Source organism: Calypte anna, chromosome 2 (genome assembly GCF_003957555.1).
Source record: "Calypte anna isolate BGI_N300 chromosome 2, bCalAnn1_v1.p, whole genome shotgun sequence".
Taxonomy (NCBI): domain Eukaryota; kingdom Metazoa; phylum Chordata; class Aves; order Apodiformes; family Trochilidae; genus Calypte; species Calypte anna.
Window position 1 is genome coordinate 134,932,459 of NC_044245.1, and position 24,966 is coordinate 134,957,424.

General features: G+C 33.5%; 1 protein-coding gene across 1 annotated transcript in view; it reads right to left on the bottom strand.

The window, feature by feature from the left end:
* CSMD3 (CUB and Sushi multiple domains 3) overlaps window positions 1–24,966 on the bottom strand; it is a 552,597-nt gene that overhangs the window by 45,026 nt on the left and 482,605 nt on the right. The window contains 8 exon segments of the mRNA XM_030444571.1: window positions 2,042–2,227; window positions 4,121–4,294; window positions 6,544–6,717; window positions 15,109–15,282; window positions 16,417–16,611; window positions 17,932–18,117; window positions 22,821–23,009; window positions 24,810–24,956. Of these exon segments, the coding sequence (XP_030300431.1) occupies window positions 2,042–2,227; window positions 4,121–4,294; window positions 6,544–6,717; window positions 15,109–15,282; window positions 16,417–16,611; window positions 17,932–18,117; window positions 22,821–23,009; window positions 24,810–24,956 (1,425 nt within the window).

Below are 24,966 nucleotides of genomic sequence, written 5' to 3' on the forward strand. Positions count from 1 at the left end.
TCTACAAAATTTATATTAATGTTCTCAGGTGGGGATTTTGTGTGAAAAGCTGATGGTATTTCTTCTTTTTTTCTCCTAATATTAATTAGTCTTCCATTTTATTTCCATCAACTTCTTCCTTTCTGCCTCTCCGTTATCTGCTCCTATTCCATCACATACTTGCACGGTGCAGTTTTATAGCTGTGCAAATGTAATTTTACACCAAGCTTTGAGGCAGATTTAAAGAACAAATAATAGAGGAAGAAGAAAAGTGAAAGAGCGTAATATTATTCATCTTCTTCAGAGAATGTAAAAATGTCAGGTCAAATCATATTTTTACAGTATTATGGAAAATTACCAATCAATTCCTGCGACACCAAAACCTCACTTTCCTTAAAAAATAGTAATTATGAGAGAAAGATATGCAAATACTTCTTTTGCCAATGTGACATTTCAACAGCTATTTCTTTTTTCTTGAAAAATCCAAATAAAATAGCTAATACTTATTATGAATGAGATAAATAGCACTCTGGAAATAGAGAAATAAATATAAAATGTCAGAACAAGGCACTGCAATAGAATATGGAGTGGATGGCAAAGAAGCCAGAAAAAAAAATCTGGTCTGTATTGCTTAATTTCCACTTGGAAGATGCAGATTGCACACACTCAAATCTCAGCAGCTTAAATTAAAAACTACAAATTAGAGCATGTGTCTGAGCAATAAACTGAGAATAATTTGCAGTATAAAAACCACTGATGTGGTCATTGGAATTCTTTGAGGTGTATTTTCAGAACATGTCTTTCATTCTGAGTATATTTCAGATTTAAAGTATTTTTCTAGCTACATGTGCCGAAGTAGAATATGCCCCTGATTTTAATTCAAAGGGAGAAATATGGTCTAGGTGAATACTGAATTCCACTTCCTACAGGATTTATAGCAGCCAGAAGTACTCTAGCTACCACACATTTCAAAGCAATAGCGTCACTTTACAGGTAAACAATTCTTCCTTTTCATTATGTCTCTTCTACTCTTCTACATTACTCTAGGAATATTTAAAAAAAAAAAAATTTTTTTTTTAGACTAATTAGAGAGAGACTGAAATCCAGATAGAAAGAAGTAAGAAGCAAGTTTTGTGTTTTGTCTTGGTTTGGTTTTTTTTTTTTGAGAGAAGAGCAGAACTGGAGAAACCTCAATTAAGGAAGACTAATAAAAAGTGAAACTGAGAATTAGTATCTACAGCAGTACAGCAAATGGCAATCTATGGTTCCTAACTAAGGAAACCTTCATCTGTTTTCCCTTTAAATCTCTAGAGAATGAGCTCTCAGCCCTTCTGACAGAGATTTTGATCATAAACCAAAATCTTTTCCACAGACTTAAAGAGAAATGCGTTAACCAGCTGTCCCAGACAATTAAAAACCTATTAAACACCTGTGGCTGTATCAATGTCACAGTTAGATAGATGTTCATTACAAGCCAGAAAGAAAAACACCTCCTTGTGTTGACTTGCTTGATTCAGTGGGTAGGTTGTGTAAGATTATGTTGTTCAGGTACTTCTGGTAGTGTGGTAAGCTGAGGACATGATTCAGAAGACACTTTCAATGGTCTATACAGTCATTACTATTTGGTTTCTGTCTTAACAGTATGATTTTCATGTTGTCCCAGGAGAAGTCCAGAAATTACTATGGTGACATAAGTCAATGATTGGACACCATAGGTTTTAAATACCAGTGTGACTATAGCTCTGCTGCCAGTGGAGGCCACATATTGGCAAATTCAGTTAATATGTTTTATCTCTGTTATCACAGATCATTGTGCTGAAGCATTCCAAGATGCTCGTTTCAGTTATTGCATTTCTCTGCCTTTTTGTGTTATTTGCTACATAAAATAACAAGGTATCTACGTGACTACAGCTGCCACCCAGACCTTTCATCATTACAGCACATGTGCAAATGCATATAAACATTATTCTAATTATTGTCATTAGACTGATAAAAATGTTGTGTAAAATAATACCTAGTCTACTACACATTCTTTATAGAAGCATACACATTATCTACTTACTGATGCATTCAGGTAGAGGTTTGTCCCAGTGGCCATTTGGCTGACAAATCAAAACGGAAGATCCAAATAAAGAATATCCAGGATTACAGTCATAAAACACAACTGTGCCATATGTGAAATTTCCGTGTTCGATTTTACTTTCTCTTATGGAATTTGCAGGAATTCCAGGATCAGAACAATTGACCACTGAAAAGAAAAAGAACATAGACTTGTGACTCATGCAAATACAGTCTACTAAAAAGATCTTTAAATGGTCTCCTATCCTTTGTGTGAAAAACTTCCAATATATCGCTACCCTGATTTTATGTATTCTGACTTTATATATAATGACACTGAATTAGGAAGATGATATAAAATCAGGAGATGCTAAAACCAGGAGATGCTAAACTCAAAGCAGATAAAATGTAATGTTTCTTCACAGTGTCATGATGCTGTGTAAGTATTTGCCACTATAAGTGACTGGACATATCAGTTTATATTCTTGCCTTGACATAAACTATTGCTCACAGCTAGAAACAGGTTATGGAGCTAGATGTGCCTTTAGTCTAATCAACACAGGCATGCACAGAAGTTTATGTTCCTATACCAACATTTTAATATGAGGCAACGTTGGGGGAGGTGTTTTGAGCTAAAATTGACATGATCTCAAGACTGGGGTGATTTTTATTAGAACAGGGAAATATCCCAACAGATATGTATGTTATTTTAAAAATCTGGCTACACTTTCATGGCTAAGAATATTGATAGATTTTTTGAGTCCTAAGCTACATATTACCTATGTGTTCAAAAATCATTTAAGATCATTTTTTTCCTTCTTTTTTCTTTTTTTTGTAGTGTAAATTTTTTATAATTTTTTTTGTAAATTTTTTTGTAACTTTTTGTAATGTAAAAATTTCTGGAGAGGGAAGTATAACACTTATTTTGGGGATCATGGAGATTTTTTTTTCACAGTTTCCAGTGTCTCTGGTCATGTTTACAAATCATCAGCTATTTAAAAAAATAGTAACTTCTCATCAGAAAAAAGGCCCTTGGAAATTTGAATACTGTAAGCTACTTGCCAGTATTGCTTAAGGCAAAATGATCAAAGAGAAGGAGGGAAAACCTGCTAGAAGGAAAATACAGTGAATAAAATTACAAGATATACATAAGATGATTTAGCCTGTGTACAGGCTAAAAATCCACAGAAGGTTCTACAAAGATGCTGAACACAGTATCAATCAAAAGTACATTTTTCTAAATGAGGATAAATATAACATTTTAAAAGCACATAACAGACTTTAAAAAAAAAAAGAAAATTATGATAAAACTCTCTAAAAGTGCTTATAAAAATTTAAAAAGCAACAATTAAAAATATTATTGTATTTTCAATGAAGGAATTTAAAATATAATAACAGAGGTGTTAACAACCAAACCAAAAGGATCATGTTAAAAAATTAGAATAAAAAAATGAAGAAGCTAAATAATCAGATCAATGGAAATGTAAAACAAAATTTACAACAATGGAAACGAAAACAAATATGTTTTCTTATTCACCTTTCAGATCTATACTGGCTAAACATGCAGAGAACAGTATATCATTTAAGCTCTTGATTATCTCTGTATAACTTTGCTTAAGGAACGGGTAGAAACCACTTTAAATATCAATACAAACTATGGGCACATAAGAAAGTTTTTCTGCATCAGTTATCCTAGCAACCTTCTGAATGCAGAAAAGATCTAACTCAAAAAATGAAATATTTTTTAATACTTCAGTGCATAATGATAATAATAGAATGTCATAGAATTTTCAGGGTTTGAAGGGACCTGCAAGATCATCTAGTTCCAACCCCCTGCCATGGGCAGGGACACCTCCCACTTGATCAGGTTGCTCAGAGACCTGTCCAGCCTGGCCTTAAAAAATGCCAGGGATGGGGCTTACACCACTTCTCTGGGCAACCTGTTCCAGTGTCTCACCACCCTGAGGGTGAAGAACTTCTTCCTAATATATGAAATACATCTTTTTGTCTTGACAGTTTCCTTTTATTTTTCAAATTTATCTTTCAAACTAAGGTTGGGAACTGTAAATGCTTGCAGTCTTACCTTTGCATATAGGAGGTGGGTGGCTCCACTGTCTGTTAGCCTGACACTGTGCTTTGGTTGGCCCTTGCATAACGTACCCAGTATTGCATGAGAATGTCACAACGTCATTGAAGTTGAAACCATTTCCACTTGTTCTTCCATAAATAGGACTTCCAGGGTGACCACAGCTAATGGCTAGCATTGCACAGAATTAAAAAAACAAAATGAAACACAAAACAAAAACCAAACAGAACCTGCTGTTATCACTTTTTTTCTGATTCATGATAAACATTGTGTGTTCATGGTAAAATACTGAGTACTTTCCACAAAAAATGACATTCCTCTGAACTGAATAAGAACAAAGTTCTATTTGAGTAAGCATTTCAAGCACTTATTTAAATATTTAAATGAACTCAATAGAATTTGCCATGCAATGATGAAGGCAAATGCAGAAACTTTTCTGATTGATAAGGAGAAAAGCAACAATTTTCATTACATATTGTCTGAAATGACAGGAAATATGCAGTACACTAGTTCCTCAGGAATTATTTCTTACAAATACATCTTCATATGAATTCACTTGCTTTTATTTTAGAGGCCTCAGCACTTAAGTATGTTAAAAAGTTATAACTGGATATATGAAATATTATAGACATGGTGAAATTTTTCTTGTATTTATAAAAAAACTGACTACAGAAGGCAAAGTTCCTTTTCTGTGTCCAAAAAGATAAAATACAAGAATAGTAAGGAAAATAAATAAAAAACTAATTTTCCTCAAATCATTTAAAAAATGTATATTTTCTTCTATTGGGGTTTATGAACTCCAGTAGTTGCTAAATGAAATGTTAATCTGCAGTTTAGAATTAGAAAAAAAAACCCAGTTTTTTGCAATATCAAAAAAGTGCAAATGATCCTTAAAAATTAGTATAGCAGATAGATAAAGTATATAGACACAGTATATTCTACAAATGAATGTAAAATTGAGTTTCATATGTTCTATTAATATTGTTAAAGAAATTATTTTCATTATATATATATATTATCTTTATGTTACAGGCATCAGAATTTTTTATGTAAGGAATTATATTTTTCTCTAAAAGAGTAACTGTAATTGTACATTAAATGTTAATATTTGTAAAACTACCAGACAAAGATACGTATTCAGCCAACACAGAAGCTTTTAATGTAAATACAAGAACAATAAAAATGATCTTGTGAAAATAGCAGTATGAATTTTGCATAAAATTGTGATTAATACCCATGCATAAACAATAGCAATACAATACAGTAGTAATACGTCTGCCTACTGTATAGGCAAGAGGAACAGTAAATATAAAAGTGAAAAGTCAGAAATGATAAATTTAAACGTGATCTCAAAAATGCAATTAAAATAACTATAGTTAAATAAATAAATGTGAGATTATCACTCTATACTTTATTTGTACCTTTGATCAGAAGTGAAGTGATTCCTAAGCATCTATAACAAAGTTAGTCAGCTGCTGTTCACAACAGCCTTTTGATATTCTAATTTTTTTCCTACATATTGTGTCACATTTGGAAGTGCACATCCCCCTGTATTCGAACCTTCCATTTAATTAGATGGAGAAAATACATTATTAAATAAATTCTATGCTATTAGCATATCCAATTTTTTTCCAGTTCTAACAATGCTATTAACATTTTAATTTAGAAATTCTTGAGTAAATGTCTGATTTTATCACCGTAACCACTACCTATGAAGAAATGAGTTGCTCTAAGATGTAATATAAAGAAGTATAAATCTATTACTAGATTATAAAGTGGAAAAAAAATTTAAAAATGCAATTACTATAGTATCGTATGTGTAGTTCTATGTGAAACAAAGCAAAGAGTGAGCAGTATATGTAATGAATTATCAGTGTGTATTGAAAATCCATTGTGAGCTCCTAAGTTATCTGAAATGGAGTGCAGTATTTTCTTTATTACTTAATGGAATTTTAGTTGGTATGTTGATATACTTATCACACACAAGGAGCCTCAGGAACAAAATATAAAAATCATGACAAAAAACCCAAACTCTAAACTGGAAAGCAAAAAAACAGTATCTTTGTGAGGAGACAGTAAGGGACATAAAGACATCTTAAAATTTGAGTAACTGGGTGTCCAAGTCCCACCACTTTTTGAAGAAGTTTATTTACATATAAATGGCAGGCGTTTAGTAGCCAAAAGATGCAATAATCCAGCAGAAATTTTAAGGGACAATGTTAAACTTCACTGGAGAGATGAATTATAGATTTTAGGTGACCACATACTTTTTGAGGGCCTGTTAAAATCTCTTTTATTTTCTTTCTTTTTTTATTTTTAATATTTTTTTTAATGAATACTAACTTGCAAACTTACTCCTCATTTTGTCTGATATAGACATTTCTGCAACATACACCAGCAGTGTTGACATGCTTACTTACGCACACAGGATGGAAGCTGACCAGACCAGTTGTGATCCTGCTGACATATTCGTACAGAAGAACCAATCAACCGGAAACCAGGGCTGCACTGGTATACAACTGTGTCTCTATAGCCATAATTTTCTCCAATTACTTGACCATTGACTATAAGGTCTGGAGTACCACAGTGACCAGCTAGGTTTTTAAAAGTAAATAAAAACAAAGATCAGTAAATGTTACAGAGAATTTTCAAATATACCTTCAAACTCCCTTAATTAAAAAAGAAAAAAAAAAGCGCTGAACATTTTTCAATTTTTTTAAAATTACTTCAGTCAAAGGTTTATTGTTATGAACTTGAGGAAGACTGCTTATTGTAATTGTATAAATAGGACTGTAAACATGTAAAAAATTACAAAAAGAGAGTGCAGGAAGATTTAGTGCCAAATATACTAACAAATGTCTTTTCAAAAAATAACTCCTTTTTATCAAAACCTGTAAAATTCTATATTAGAATAAATAAATATAAGAAAAATAGTATAAATATCAACCCATTATAAATATCAGTCCACATGGATGTTTCCAACATAGCCTTTGTACAACGGAAAGAAATTAATTTGGACTATTTATTGATGGAATCTATTTCTGGATTGTACTCTATGCTTTCTCTTCTATTGATCTGAGGAATCACAAGCAGATTAATATATTTGAGCTAAAGGTAATCAGTGCAATTACATGCACGTATCTTGCAACAAAACTTTCTATCTTGGACTAATACTAACCTGTATTCTCAAAGTATGAGAAATATTTTATTTATACTGTGAAAGTCCCAAATCGACATTTAATCTATAGAGAGGAAGGGAAAAAGAATGAACCATGTATCATTTGTTATATGTTACTTAATGAACCCCAGAAAATGGGCACTGTGACTCAGCAGACAGTGTTACAATGGAAAATCCTCGGACAATGGTTGACATCATGGAGACTGTAACATATGGCAGAGAACTCACTGCAAAAACAGGTAAGCAAGCAAGAAAAACAAGTACTGTTTCAGCTAGTACTTAGTGAAAAAAAAAAAGAATTACCAACCACCCAATCTCCCCTGCTCTCCTTTTCTCCTCTAATTCTCTTAAAAAACAAACCATCATAAAAACTCAACAAACTAAAAACCAAATCCAAACCAAAACATACAAGTACACCCTTAAAACATGGGGCTGCTATAGCTTTGATATAGTTTGGATTATTTTTTCCTGTGAACTTCTGAGTGTTTATAATACTCTGATGCAAATTTTCAGCATGTTGCCTCACTCTTTCAGGGCTAGAAACTTCCTGTTAAAAATTTAAAAAGTGAAGCTGAGATTTCCCTAAAACTTGCATCTGCAATTTCATCTGCTTATACCATTTAATCATATGAACTTCAATAAAACTGTAAGAATTAACAGTAATAAGCAGTATGTGACCCTTTACACAAATTAAATTGGAAATTGCAATTTCTACTTTATAGTACAAATTCTGGTACTGTTCAGGGATATATTGACCCCTGTATTTGCCCCTTCCCCATTTCCCTCAGTATTACATAAGGGTCAGGCACACTTTAAAATTATTCTTTTATTTTCTGAGATAAAATATAAAATTTTTGCCAGAGAACTTCTTGGCTCTCCAGGAAAGTTGTAACCTTTTCAGCGCATGGTAGTATTCTTGAACATGCCCCAAAAAGCCCAGGTTCCCGTTCCTAGAACGTTTGTGATGATAAATAAAACTAACCAGGTGAGACTTATCTGGAAAAGATCAGTTTCTATCAGATGTACAACCAGGCAGTTTGCACTGAAATAATCTCCTATTCCCCCTCATTACAATATTTGATCTAGTTCCTAATTAAGATTATAGTTACACCTTAGAGCAGAAGAGTGGAAGCAACACACATCACCAAATAGGTCAAGCTCTGTTTTCTGTGCAGAGGTCCCTTTAAACTTGTGCTGTTCTATGATTCAATTACTTCAAACCCCTCTGTCTTGAGTAGCTCCACCCACACTGCATAACAGTTAAATCTTTGAAGCACTATCTATATTGCATAATTAATTGTGAAATAGTCACAATTAGTATTAATTGATAAGAGGTGTATTAATTAATAAGAGATTTATTTTTTAAATAGTAGAGACTACCTCTATTGCCACATAAGGTTTCTAAACTGAAAAAACCCAGTCTAAGCATATGAAGACTATTATAAAACAGTAGTTCAATCATATCAGAATTCTGTATCAACTCATTGTGACAGAGTTAAGGAACTACACCCAATTTTAGCATAACTTTTATATACACAGGACATGTCAGACTTGTGATGCTAATTTCATGGCAGTTTTAAAACAAAATGAAAAACATTTGGGATTTTCAGGATCGGTCTCCAGTTTTCACTCTCCTTTCCAGGGGAACCTTTGTCTGACGGACATTCAAAAATTCAAAATATCACCCCTTTCCTAACTCCTTCAACCCCACCCCCCAAAAATAGGATCTACTCCATTTGTTCCATTTAAAAAATACCATCTGTCATGTAAGTGCATGTGGTAAGCAGTTCAGCATATTTGCTATTGAAAGTGTATTTGGTTCCTGTTAAGAGAAATTTTGAGAACATTACTGAAATTTCAGCTAATTTATGCAGCCAAATAAAATCTCTAAGCTGTAATAAATTCAGTCATTAATATTTTCCAAAATTTGCTTTATTTTCCCACCCCACTCATTGACACAGCTGGCCTCCCTCAGAGGAAATAAAAACATATCACTTACAGTAGTTGCTATCACTGCTTATCCAATGCTAAGAAAATAAATAAAAAAAACCCTAACCAACAAAAACTCCCACCACTGTCCACGTCCCGGTCTGAAAGAATAATTATTACTGAATTGCTTTTCCATTCTATTCTGGTTTTGTTTAATTTCTTGTAAAAAGTTAAGTGTTTATTTGTTTTTCTCATGACTGTTAGTAGTATTCTTCCCTTTTGCCATTTTTCTCTAAGGAATGTGTGAAGAAAAGAATTTTGAAATTATTTTTGATATATTAAGGGCATGTTCATAGTCATTATTGCATGTCCTGGTAGTTTTTATGATAATTCTGCTGCTAATTGTTTTTAAGAATTTGCATTTAAAATTCTTGTTTTAAAAGTTGCATAAGAAATAAAGACATTTATTTCCTCTTATTAAAAATCTGACATAAAATTTGCAAGTGCCTTTCAATTGCCTTTGATGTTGCTTTGGTGTATTATATGCCTATATCTATATATACAGGTGCATCCATAAATGTATATATAATAGTGAGTTTGGGGGTTTGGAGGAATTTTTGATTCAGGAAAGTTTTCAAAATTGTAATATTCCTGCAGGCTGTTTGGTAGTCTGAGAAAAACAAATAATGTACCTGTATGATTTTCTGAGAAATCGTCTCTGTTTCTGAATGAGACATATTTTTTGTGCAAAGGTATCAAACATCAACTCTATTCCTTCACTTTATCTCACAGCTGTATCCCTTAAATCTTTTTCCATTCACTTTCTTGTATTATATGGTATACATCATGTAAAATGTAATTGATGCCATTTTTCTCACACTGTTATATACACAGAGTAAAGAATGACTTTACCACGGCAAAAAATCATGCAACACTGTTTAGTTGTAAAGGTTATTGTAATTAAACTGAATAAATTATCACACTTACTGTTGTAATAACTAGCCTTTATTCAATGCAATTATAAGGTGTGGCTGTCTTTTGCAATGAGGTAGCTAAATTATTCTTCCTCAATACAGATACAGAGCCAGGAGCTGAGCTCTGCAAGTGAATTGTTTTCACTGAGGATTGAATGCAAATATGAGAAACTGGGTATCATAATGAGAGCTCTCTTTGTAGACAGGAACAAAATATGTCACAAAAACTGTGGCAGACAACTGAAAATACCTGCAGAAGGCTAAGGATGTGGAAAGCAATGGGCTGCTGAGAAAAAACTGAGTACCGGTATGAAAACAAAAGTTCAACTACTGGAAACAAGGCTGCCTCTCTTTTTTTAAAAAATATTTTTGTTTTACAGAAAATTTATTTTGCAAATAGATGAGAAAGTGTTTAAGAAATACTAATTCTATTATCAATTTCTGTTTAAACAGTCAATAAGTCACTCAATATTTACTCGTTTCCACTCAGTATTTATGATAGATAAAAGACCTAACAGTCCTGTTATTATCTAATGGAATATCATTTTATCTCCAAAGTAATATTCTGATTTTGAGACTAATTACAAAGTAATATTAAACTGTTTTTTCTAGTCACCTTGGAAGGCTATTGGAAACAAAAAATGAAACATAATCATGTATGACTTGTGGGAAATACTGGATTGACAAAGTGGTTCCAGCAGTAAGCTCAATGTTTTAATTTCTGAACTGTGTTTGTCAGAATGAGTGGAAAAAAAAATACACTGTTGCATGGTACGTTGTCACATAGAAACACACAAAAATTAGGTAATTTACTGCACTACATTAACTGGGCTATGGATAGAAGAAAAGCTGAAATAAAATTAGCAAATATTAAGTAAAATCTCCATTCAACATTTTGCAACAATTCAAACAGGTTATAATAGTTACCTTACTAGGGTGGAAGTAACATAGCTGACTTCACAGTAAGTTAGGATTCTAAACTATTTTAGACTAGGCTATTCTGGACTATTTTCAGGACAGCCTTGTTAATTGTCAACATCTTTATTTTAGTGCAAAAATCGTAAGATAGGGTGTATTTCCTTCTTTTCTATGATAAGGATATAAAAACCTACACAGCAGTTCTATGAATCCATTTGAGTCCCCTAGGTCTTAATGTAACCCATAACTTATAATACTGAATCAAAAGATACCACTTCTGTAAAGGCACTGAGTGCACAGTACAAAGAAAAAGATTAAATTTGAAGGTTTTCCTGAGCAGCAGATTTGCAGGGGAAATAAGTACTATAACATTCTCAATTTCCAGCCTAGCAAAGCTTGAGAAGAAAACTACATGAAATATTATTAAGAAATTAAATTAGTCAAAAAGTACCAATGAAAAATATTAATAACGTGAGCACCAAATACATTACCTAACCTGACATGAAATCCAGCTCTAGCAGAGAAGAATGAGCATAATAACTTGGTGTCAGCACCTCAGAAACCTCAGCTGCAAATGAGGTTTCTTTTCTGCAGGTTTCTCACTCAGATGCAAGAGTAGGAATAAATGAATACAGAACCTCTACATGAAATGGCAAAAACGTGCCTATGCTTATTTTAGATGTCAGTAATGTCAAGCATGAGCACAGTAGTTAGAGAAATGTAGGTACCATTACCTTATTGAAAAAAAGAGATTAAGTTTATTATTCAAAAATAGTTAATTAACGTGTCAAGATGACCTCAGCTGAGAATGGAAGAATCATTTGCTGGAATTTCTTTCTTCTCTACAGGACTTCCGTTTCTTATGAGGATATATATTTTTTTTTACATCCTCCTATTTACAAATAACCTTTCTGTAGAAAACAGGTTCTGAAACAACACTGGTGTTGCCCCAGACAAAACACGGTTTGGGGTCTTTCTCCTGCTTGTTTCAGAAGAACCTTTCCTTGCCTACTGATCAACTTATACTAAAACTGCTCGGGGTGAATGGCAGCCATATTTTAATTTTTTTTAAATCCATGGTCCAGAGATTGAAGTTCTCTGTTTAATTCCTTGAAATGGCTGAATGAAGGATGAAACATCTGAAAGTCTATTTGTTTTTATGATATAGTACTACTGAAGAACAAAGAGTAGCATACAGGTAACTTTAGATATATAAACTCAGTATCACTGGACATACAGATTCTCTTCTAGGAGAAATATCATAAGTGTGAAAAAAAGATGTTAAAAAAGTGAAGAGGAAGGACTGATTTATTTGTATGTTTTTCTGAAAGTTTTAAGGATGAAATCATTGGCAGATAGGTTATACTTTAGAGGATACATATCCAAAGAAATAATTCAGTCGATTAGGAAAATATACAAACTAAGGATTTTTTGTCCTTACCTAATAAAAATTTAAAGGTTCAGTCACTCCTGAGTATGCATATCGTCCTCTCAAATGAAAGAATTCAAAGATAGCTTTCTAGCTCTACTTCTCTACCTTTCTCTTCCAAATATATTATTTGCATATAACGAAAATATGGATACATTTAAGTTCCTTATTTACTTGATTCACAGTATACATAGATTTAATATATTCTCACTACTTCTAATTTGATCATCTAACCTCCCCACTGTACTTTCATTCAATAATCTCTACATATCTTATAAAATGGACATAAAAAAAAACTTTTCACCCCTTATTAAATTATGTTTCAGTGATAAACTGGCTGGAGGTGCTGAATGTCAAGGACTCTTACCTGTCCCCCATACCTCTCCACTGCACTGCATACTCTTCACTGTCAGTTTACATGGCTGCTTGACCTCAGCTGGTATGACTGTCTCTTTTCAACTCGTTGACAGAATACTACTTTACAGAACCACTGGATAACTTTTTTCTCATTTGTCTTAAGGCTGTCATGTATAACTCATTAATGTTAGAACTTGTATTTTTGGATCATGAAAAAATAAAGAGGTTACAGACAAGGATGACCTAAGTGATATTATCTCTCTTCCTTCAATAATCTGCTGCCATTACAACCTGAAAGGTATTTTTACATTATTAAAATAATGTAAAATATACAATAAACAGTTTTTCTTAACTGTTTATTGTTACTAGACATAACAGTATACAAACTTAATCATACTGAATTTCTTCTGAGAAGTAAAAAAGTTTTGTTTCATCTGAAACTTGTTTCCTTCAGGTTTGTCTTAAGTTTAAAGTAAATGCTGTCTTCATTTTGTAAGCTGGTCGTTCACCCAATGACCTCTGCTCATTGAGAAGGGAAATCAGGAAAACTAAATGAGATCCACATGTTGAAATGTAAACTAATATTAATATCAGTTCTAAATACTAGACTCAGTCCATATAGTGTCTGCAAAATGCTAAAGATCTGGATCACTGTAGAAACCCACATACCATATCTGGCCATTAACTAAATCAGTGTCTTATCATTTTTGTTCCAACCAAATATGATGTTCCAGTCCTATCAAAAACTCTGCTTTCCTGAACAGAAAATTAAATCCACAATTCCATCCCAGTGATGGCTACTACTAGGCCTGTGTTATATTTTTCTTGCTACAGGTAAACATAGAATGAAGTGAATTTCCCCTGGGTTAATATTCATTGGAATAAAATACTTTTCACAAAATTCTTATATTTAAGCATTTTCCAAGGTGCTATTCATAAAGAACATACAATTTCGCTGGTTTAAAATAAATATTTCTTTGATGAAATTCTTTACAGTTTCCAAAATCCGACATCTGTAATCTTTGCAGATAAAACATTATAAATTAAGAAGTCAGAAGACTCTGATTATACAATGAACTATGGTGCTCCAAAACTTTAAAATCCAAAACTGTCTTACTATTTGTGACAACTTAGAAATCTAAGAGGATTCCCTCCCTACCCCCCATCTGCTAGGTGATTTTCATTGTCTAAGAGAAACATAAACAAAGTCTGTCTCTTCTCCTCAGCTATGTCAACAAACATTATACCTTCACACTTTAGAGTGACAAACAACACTTTCGCTCTTGAACATTTAAATTATGTGTAACTGAAGATTTGCACCAAATTTACACCAAAAAGGTAAACAGCAATCTGCACAAAGAGATACTGCAACAAATTTCTATATTTTGTGTATAAACTAAGATTCATCTAAAAGTCTCAGTTTATGGTAATTCAGTTACTTTCATATGCCTCCACAAATGGAAAGGTGCAACTTTCATATTGCATTCTACAACCAGAATATTATCATAGCTTTGATTTCCACAGAAACTGAAAGGTTAATTGCATATAGAGTCAAAATCAATGTCTCCCCAGTTAACAGAATAACCTGGGATATGTACACATGATAATAACAAATTAAGAAGAAGCCCAAAAATTGTTTCCCTGAGCTCTCATGTTCATTTTATTCATAAACTATTCAGGGACAGGTGTCTGAGTATTTTAAATAAATGAAGATGTAAATATGTAAAAATAAAGGGTGTCAAATTCTATATTTATAATTCTATAAATAGAGTTTGAATAGCAATTTTCTCTCAAATAAAAGCTGCATTGTTCCTATCAAAGCTTCTGCAACTCCCCCTTTTACAAACGTAGAGATTAATCCTATAAGATAATCACTGTCTATTATGCATGTATTTAACTGAGAAGATTCATTAAAGCTGATACATCTGGCACCAGTCTTGCTTTTTATGCACAGCATAAACATACAACAATCCAGTGACACAGGTTTTGCATGTTGCGAAGGCACTGAAAAAGGGATTCAGTTTGTGGAAAGTTAACCGTAGTCATACTCTGGTGAGAAAAACAACTCAGCAACACACATTTTTAAAATGCAGGATTCTTCAATGTTTGTGTTAACAGAAAAAGACAAACCAGTTCAGTTTGCTTACTTTTTCTGCTAGTGACAAGAAAAGAATATAAGCCATGACAGAAGTATCCATACCTAAACATCTGGTCTCAATTCCGCTCCAGAGTCCAGAAGACAGACATTCCCTCACGGCAGAACCAACAAGCATGTATCCGGAGTCACACGTAAATATAGCTGTTGATCCATATGTGATTTGAGTTCCAATCTTATTCCCATTTGGGGGGGTAGGAAGTTCTCCGCAAGAAATAACTTTATAGCAAAACCAAAACAAAACGAAAGTGCACAGCTGAGTACCAAACACATATATAATAACACTTTTCAACCAGTCAACCAGATTAAAAAAATCTCACAGTTGGAAGTATTTTGCTCAGTAGAAAAAATAAAGGAAAAACTGCATAAACAGACTATTCCTCTCCTGAAAATAATACTTTAGGGAATGGGGGGTACCAAACAATAAAAATTGTCTCTGTAAAGTTAAAAAAGTCCTGCCATACAAAGCATTATTAATTGTTATTTAATTACCTTGGTTTTATCAATGACATTTTCTTAATATGGTAATATGACAACTGTGCCATTTTAAAAATTATCTTTGTTTCTTTGGTAAAATGTCATTTTAGACTTCTAGTTCATAATGAACTGGCATTCACACGATACTTTGTTACAGTCAGTGACAACTGCATGGAATTCCTTGCTATTAATTTACAATTCAAATAATCTTTTCAAATATTATCATAATTTTTAAATAATTCTTAAATAAAATCATTAAAGAACTGTACTAGTAGTAAACAAGATAGTGGATTATCAAAGGGTGAAACCAGCTAGTGTACTTTCTGTTTAAAAAAAAGTAATAGTTGATATTGCAAGCAAACCTACCCAAAACATAGTGAAAAATATTTATTGTCACAATACGTTTAGTATCTGAATATTCATTACTTATTTTCTTAAGAAGTATCTATTGCAAGTTATCAGGAGACCACCTGATGGTAGGAATGACGTGGACTTACACACTGCAAGGTAACCAGATGAAAGGAGTGATTATTTATTAAGTATGCAGACAGAATATAAAATGTTTGCATTTTTGTAGACTATATAGTATTCTTGACCTGCCAAAATATATATGAAAATGTTCAGTATTACTTATTTGTACCTTTACAGATTTAGGGATCTTTTAATCGAGGAGTGTGCTTACAGATATTTCCTTGTCACTAAACTTTCTGGACTGTATTTGTTAATAATATCTTTCAGGACACCCAGGAATTCCAGCCAGGAAATATTTTTCTAATTAACTGATGACAATATTTAATTATTTATTTTATAATTCAGTGAAATACAAGATTTTTATCCAAAGTCTGTAAAGCAGACGCAGGTATCTTATGTACTCACTTTGGCAGTATGGCCGCTCGTTTCTCCAACTCCAGGTGCCATTAGCAAGACACTCGATAGATGCTGGTCCCAAACCATAATACCCTGGATCACAGCTGAAAACTACTTTTGTTTTATACTCATAATGTGAACCATTCACTATTCTCCATCTTCCATGTTCCAGTGTAAAAGAATTGATGCTTGGACACGTAACAACTTCCAGAATAACAAAAACAGTTATTTGTGGCTTAGTACAGTCAAACAGGTAAAACGTGTACCATCATTAATTCACAAATATATTTTAAACACAATAACATAATGTTTAAAGACTAAAGCTGCATCTGAAATTGCCTGTGGTTAGCAGGTACAAGTTCTCTAATTTAATTAGTAGCAATCAATGGTCCAGACACAGCATAACTGTAATTGGTGTAGATAGACTTTGTACCATGGGTGAATTCACTGCAGATTGATAGTCATGGAACCCCTGCGATGACACTTAACATTAGTGTCTTTACTTCAGTGCCAGGGACATTTCAATATAGGAATTTTTCTACCCAGGTAAATTCTGTGAGATCTTAAAGACTCACTTGGAGAAGCTTCACAGTAGTGACAGATATAATAATATCAACATGCAAGATGTTTTTTTCACAAGCTACAAAATTTTATCTCATGTCTAAAATCTACATCTTCTTTCTCTAAAAACAAACAAAAAAATATTTTACAACCCTAATTTAAAAATGCAAACAAGTGTTATTATATTTTTTTCTCTGATTGAAAGGTAGAGAGGGAAGATTTGCTGGATTCTATTTGCTTTCTCTCAGTTTAGATTGGTTCTCTAGATAGAGAAAATGCATGAGGGAATGAAATTTACAAGCACAGGGGAAAAGAAAGGGAAAATCCTTTAAAGGAATTCCAGGGTACATTTTCTTTCCTTTCCAAAATTCACTGGGTTAGATAATTCAAATCTCAGTGTGCATCAGATTCTTTGACATTTCTGAATCATTCTTATTATCACCCAGGTTTTCATGTCCCATGTGTAACATTCATGATATCAACTTCTCTTTTCTACTGAATGTGTATTTTCTCTACTGTGATGTTGCCCAAGTTTAGATTGTGTAGTATTATAATGTTGGGCAGAAAATAGATAATTTAAAACAAGTATACCAGAGTAACAGAGACTTTGCTATTCCAGATAGTAAATATCCTTTGTTAGTATTACATGAACTGTGCAGCTCTCACTGAAGAGACAGCTTTTGCAAAAATCTCTGCGACCATTAACTTTGATTTAGCTGCAAATTAATTATTGGTTTGAGTGTATTCTATAATCTCAAATTTATTTCTTCTGCTGTTACAGAATGCTTCAGTATTTATCTCATATATATGTCAAATATGTATTTCAGAATAATTTAATACCATTCATTCACACATTAAAGTAACCTGAAGCTGAAAGTTTAAGTAATGTGAAGATCCTATTGGATAAATAAATAAAATGTACATCCAATTTCCTACTCACTGGAGATATTTCATGTTACTTACCTACACAGCGAGGAGTTTTATTGTGATTGCTCCAGGTGCCATCTGGCTGGCAGACTGCAGTAGTAAGTTCCTTGGCTGATAGCCTGTATCCATCATTGCAAAAGTAAGTAACCCGAGTGCCAACTAAGTAATCTGTAGTTAATATCCCACCGTTTAATGGAGCTTTAGGAATTCCACAGGATATTGCTGAGTAAAAAGAAAAAGTTATTTTAGATCTTCACTATATGATTTTACTTATCTCAAAACATCCACTCCCTAATTTTATACACTAACATCATCAGTCTAAATCAATTAAAAAAAAACCCAAACTCATTAATATATGTTTTAAGCCTAAAAATAAATTGCCTTAAAATTTTAGGGAATCAAATCTGAGGAAATCTTTTGATGGAGAAAGTTAAAAAGAGGAAAAATGGTAACTCTGAAGGTATCCACTAAGAATTTTGGAGATGATAAAAGAAGAGACAACAGAGAATATACGGAAAAAATATGATCAGCATGGTTGAATGACTAAAGCACCAGTCTGAAACACTCTGAATGTAGTTTATACTTTAGACTTTTTCTATATGTACTGTGTGACTTCTGGGAAAGAACTAGAATTAAATTTCAACACAGGCTTGTTCTTCTCCTGCAAAGCAGAAAGAAAATACCCTTCTTGAAAATACAGACAGTTGGCAATTTAAATTATAAGCTTTTTTTTTTTTTTTTTTTCCTTTTAAATTATTCAGTATAAAGGAAATATCAAGAGAAGACACAATTCTATAATGTTAAATAATTAAATAATGTTATGTCTGGTTTGGGAACAAAATCAAAACCAAGTATTCTCCACATTTTTAACATCATGCATTGAATGCAGGTCAGATTAAAATAAAATAAAAAATTAAAAAAGGAGATAAAAACAAAAGAGGGGTGGTTAGGTATTTAATTCTTAAGTAGTTTCCTTTGCAATAGAATTTTGAACCCCAAGAGACCACCTATGTTGCCTTTGCAGAGACAGGAAAAGTTAAGCCTCTCCAACTTGAAAAAAGAAGAGTAATGTGTTTTTTTTCTCCTCCTGCTGTTGAAATGATCTGATCAAAAACAAATCCACTTCATAAGCAACGTAAGTGTGAAGCTGTACCAAAACTAAAAATCACAGCTGAGATACATGTAAACCACTAATGCTATCAAAACTTGCAGAACTGATGTGACAGGATTGTTGTTAAAATATGTTTGAATTGGGAGAAAACAATGAAATCAGGACACCTGCACAACTTGCCAAGATAACCTCTGCCTTCAAAACCATGAAAGAAATTTCAGACAATATTCACAGTACCACAGAATGGTTTGTGTTGGGAGGGACCGTAAAGGTCATCTAGTTCCAATCTCTCTGCCATAAGCAGGGACACCTTCTACTAGACCAGGCTGCTCAAAGCCTCATACAACCTGGCCTTGAAGACTTCCAGGGACAGGACATCAACAACTCCTCTAGGCAAACTGTGTCTCAGTGTCACCAGTGTCTCACCACCCTCACAGTGAAGAATTTCTTCCTAGTATCTCATCTAAATCTCTCCACTTTCAGCTTAAAATGTCTAACCCTTGTTTTATCAATACAAGCCCTTGTAGAAAGTGCCTGTCTAGCTTTTCTGTAGGCCCCTTTCAGGTACTGGAAGGATGCTGTAAAGTCTCCCTGGAGCCACCTCTACTCCAGGTTGAAGAACCTCATCTCTCTCAGCTCTCACATTACAGGTGCTTCATCCCTCAAATCAGCTCCATGGCCCTCCTCTAGACTCACTCCAGGAGCTCCATATCTTTCTTTCACTGGGGGCTCCAGAACTGGACACAGTGCTCCAGGTGGGGTCTCAAAAGAAAGGAGCAGAGGGGGAGAAACTCCTCCCTTGACCTGCTGGTGTCTCTTCTTTTGCTGCAGTCCAGGATACAGTTGGCTTTCTGGGCTGCAAGTACACATTGCCAGATCACATGAAGTTTTCAATCAACGAACCCCCCTCTGCCCCACATACTCCTACTTACGGCTGCTGAGGAGGTGCCAGAAACAAGTCCACTTCCAGTTACAACAGGTACACCGTTCAGCAGGGTTTAAAAACTAATAACCATCTCCCAAAGACATGTAACGTTCTAGTAAACGTTCTGTTGCTTATGATCCTGAGTATCAACAAATGCTACAGCACTACTTGTTCTCATACTGTAAGTTCTGTCTCCTTCAGCAATCAACAATGCCCTTTATTTTTGTAATGCTTTAGTAAAATTTGCATAACAATCATCAGTTATGCAACAATTGCATCTGCTATTTTGGCTAATTTAGATTACTGAGCAAGAGGATTCTTCTGGATAGTGTTATGTTTTAAACCCTACTTTCTTAACATCTCTACCTTGAACTCCTGTAAAAGCATTCGCTTCTTACCCATAGAATCATAGAATCATAGAATTGGCTGGGTTGGAAGGGACCTCAGAGATCATCAAGTCCAACCCTTTTACCACCGTTGCGGTTGCTAGACTATGGCACTGAGTGCCACATCCAGTCTCTTTTTAAATATCTCCAGGGATGGAGAATCCACTACTTCCCTGGGCAGCCCATTCCAATGCCTGATCACTCTCTCCATAAAGAAATTCTTTCTAATATCTAACCTAAATTTCCCCTGGCACAACTTAAGACCATGCCCTCTTGTCTTGTTGAAAGTCGTCTGGCAAAAGAGACCAACGTCCACTTAACACTGATTTCTGATGAGGCCTATCTGAGACATTGTTTACAAGGAAGTATTTCATAATTATAATCAAGAATCATGTAATGTTGGGAAAAAAAATAAAATTTAAAAATAACTGGGAGAAAAACAAATGTTTTAGAACACTTTAAACAGAACAGTAAATGTCTAAAAGTTAGAAGATTAAACATTTGTGATTAATTTGTATTATTGTTACCATTATAATAATACGATATTAGATTCTGAAACAGTTTCCCTTCACTTTTTTCTATGATAGAGGAAGGGTATTTTTGTATTAACTTTGAAACAGGTTTCAGGAAATTGCTGAAGTTTGGCTTGAGGCCTTTATTTTTTTAATTCTGTACTACTGCTTTGAGTCTCTTCCGCTAAGATATGTTTAGTCCTGTAAATGATGTAAAATAATGTTTTCAATCGAGGTTTAAGTGTGCATTCAGAGTATTAAGTTTCTGTCAGGCCTGTAGCACAAGTGTTTTGAAGACTACTTGGTATTACCTATTTAGAGGTTGAGAGACCAAGCTTTCTATTGTTACAGATATAGGAATGACAACATAAAAAATGATGTTACTCATGAACTCGGGTAAAAAGCTGTAGTGCAGAAAGCTACTGGCATTCATTAGTCACAGAGAGGATTCAGAAGAGATAGTAATGGTACAGAAACAAATTTAAAATATAAAGAGAAAGCAATAGTAGCACCTGGCAAACTAGTCAGTAAATTGTAACTGAACATTACAATAGTTAAAACAATGCTCATCCTCTATAATATGTTGCTCTATAAAACACTAGTACACACTTAAAAGACTTATAACTATTTAGTGGTGAAGCTGTATATCTCAGTAGCCAAGGGAATGGCAAAACTTGTCTTGTGGGATATTTACTGATGGTGTTCTCAACCTTTTGATAAAAGAGATTCTAGTGTAAATCTTGGGTATCATCCAGGTCTAGGGTGTAATTTGCATGTCACCAAGACAATGTGTATCTTAAAAGTACAACTGATGTATGGATGCTGATCATTTCTGAGGGTTTTTACAGTAATAACGTGACTTTAGGTTGAAATGAAGAGTCTGCTGTTTTGAGTTGCATCTATGTATCATGAACACAAAACACTCTCCACACCTAAGGAATTGCTGGAATAATTGAAGTTCATATAATGCGTCAAAGCTAGTGTTAATTACATGCATTATTATAATTAATAGTTAATTAATATGTACATTAAGTAATCCTCAGGATACTAATAGCTGGTACCAACAGTCTTTGTGCTTGATCAGACACCACGAGACTATTAGGCAGTTAACTCCACTTGCTCCTGAAGTATTATGTGAGTGCTACAAGTATTTGCATTATTGAACTCTATGTTTAGAAAAATATTCTGCTTATTGGATTTGATAAGTTGTTTGTTTCAATTTTTTTTCCATTCCTCATTGTTTGATATGTCTGATCAAGTTTCACAAATAACTATCATGAAGACATCTATAGATAACTGATAAGAAAACACAGAAGAACGATATGTAGCAAATGCACTGCCTGTAGTCTTTGACAAGGGGTTGGCAGTTTTACTTTAAAAATATTCAGTTTAAAGATTTCTTATTAAAAAAATTAAAAACCAGGAAATTAGCAAGAAAATTCCTATAGCATTCATTTCCACTGGTCAACCAGAGAAAAATATGTTATGAATAAATACATCTACATATTTTACTGAAAAAACTGCAGTTAACGCAGTGAATTTTCTTTTAAATTTCAGCTAAAGCCATGAAAGATTAGAATGGCGTTACAGGCAATGTTTTTTTGGACCAGTTTCCTGTTCCTAGATATGTAGTAAGTTTCAGGTACTTCTGGTTTCTATATAGTTCTTGGATCATGATAAAAGAATTTACAAAATAGTCTAAAGAGAGCATTAGGAATAATTTCACATTTTATATTTGTAAGATCTCCCTCCCACCCCCCAGTAATGTAGATTGGTTTTAGTATCTCCCAGTCATACCAAGTTCTGTTGACACACCATCTTTAAAAAAAACATGTTTTCTAAGCTTTACTAGGAGGAAAAATTTCTTGTACAGAACTATGACCATAACTTATTACCTTCTATACATTTTAAGTCAGAAAAACAACGACTTACATTATACAAGAGAAAAGGAAGTTTGTTAGGGTGTGTTATTTGATAATAAAAGAATTTACCTTGACAAGCTGGGACTGGAACATCCCACGAGTAGTAACCGTATGGAGACTTCCTGCATACAGCAGTACTTTTCCCAATGAGACGAAAACCTCGATCACAAGCCCAGCGAACCATGCTGTTGAGCTGTCCACCTGTCTGACTGACAATGAAACCATGTGGAGGGGACTCTGGAGTACTACAGTAGAGAGCTTTAAACATAAATATTGAATAAATAAAAGATGTATTTAGAATTCAGGTGAAAATTCTTGAAAAATTCTTGTTAAATTAAGTGGGTATCTTGTAACAAGCTGAGAAAGCATCACTTGAAGTTGTTGTATTTTGTATACAGATTATGCATGCAATCAATTTCGCTAAATATAAAGAGGAAAGAATAGGGCTTTTTATATATATGTGTGTGTATTTAACATCTCTGTTTTTTTTCAAGGACAATTTTTCTTCTACAAAATGGGAAAGTAGGCATCTTGGCTAACCCATCTTGGATTAAATTGGAAGTCTGTTTCGAAGTGCTTCCTTCATGCTTCCAAGAAATATTTCTAACTATTGTTATCTGTTTTCTTAGGCAAATAGAGAAGTGCTGCTTCACTTGCTCTTTAAGCCTTTCCATGCCCTGTGACTTTGTTCACATAAATGGTTTTCTCATGTACAAGCTTTTCCTGGTCAGGGGGGAAGTGGCTGTTCACCAATTATTAAAGCAAGCAGCAGAATGAGAAGCACTATCTGATGTTTCAGAGCACATGGTAGGAACGGATTTTCTTCCCTATATTAAATTGTTCTGGCCTTATACCCTTGGAACAACTAGAGATACATAACACCTCTACATCTTTATGAGAAAATATACCTGTATTTTTTGAGTGAAACAGACAACTAGTAAACTCTTCCTGTTTACGTCTCAACAGTTCTCTCACTGACAGTAGGAAAAGGCCTTCTCTTTTAATGGATCCAGGAGTTACTATACCCAGTGAAAATAGGTACTTATATCTAGCTATGCAACAAACACTGGATCTCTGAGAAAAATGTCCTCTTCTGAAGGGAAGGATGACAATGATATTTTTGTAGAAACTTGTTATTTTTTAGTATGTATTGAAGTAGGCAAAAATAGAGTCGGGAAAACAATAATCTACAGCAGAAAGAAGAATTTAATATTAATTCTCCATTATTTTCTCCACTGTTTAAAGGAAACTGTTTTATGCCAATAATTTCTCAAGTACTTACAGATACTATCTCCAGTACTTTTCATTCTGCATATTTAATGTCTTTTGTCATGTCAAAAAATCAAATATATTTTTTGTGTAATTTCAGTAGATTGCAACAGAACTACTTTATCTTTATTAATGAATATTATTACATTGTAAAAATGGATATTGTGTAATAATTCTATGAAAGCAATTATATAAAAATCAGTCTTTGTTAGGTATCATATTCATGTACTATTGTTAAATATGTTCATTTGAATTAATAATACACACAATGTTGGCTTTTTTGACAATTGATCTCTTTAATACAGTTTCCTACTTCTGTTGAACCTTAAATTAAAGAGCTCAGTCCTTCAGGTTCTCACAGTTTTTTCACCTTATAGCTGTTCACTGCTGCCTTCTTGCCACCTCTTTCTCTGTCCCTCTAGTGGTGATAAATGATGAAGAGCATAAAGACTCAGTATGAAGAGGAGAGGTATATAAGTGCAAATAAATGATGTGAGAGAGAAAACGAAGGTTCTTCTACCTTTAGTACCAATTTGTGCCATTTTAAGGTCCTGTGAAACATTTGCTGAAATCTCTACAGAGCACGTGTTTCATATATCCTACTTATGGTATGAGGCTTTTTTTCTCCTGACAAGATTAGTATCATCAGGTTCATATATTAAACAGATGGGATATCCTCTCATAATGGTCAAATAATGTTACAAAATATAGCTTCCATTACCCTTTTCATACAAATAAATGTTACATATTTAAATTATACACACATTAAAGAAAGTCTTATTTACATACCTATATATCTTATCCTGAAGCCTTTTTTATTGGTGCCATGATCTGCTGACCACCGGAGAAATACCTCATGGCTGTTGCTGGTTATATTTAGAGAAGATGAATAGTCCCCACTGAGAGAAATGAGCAATGGGCTATGACTATTTGGTCCTTGATACAA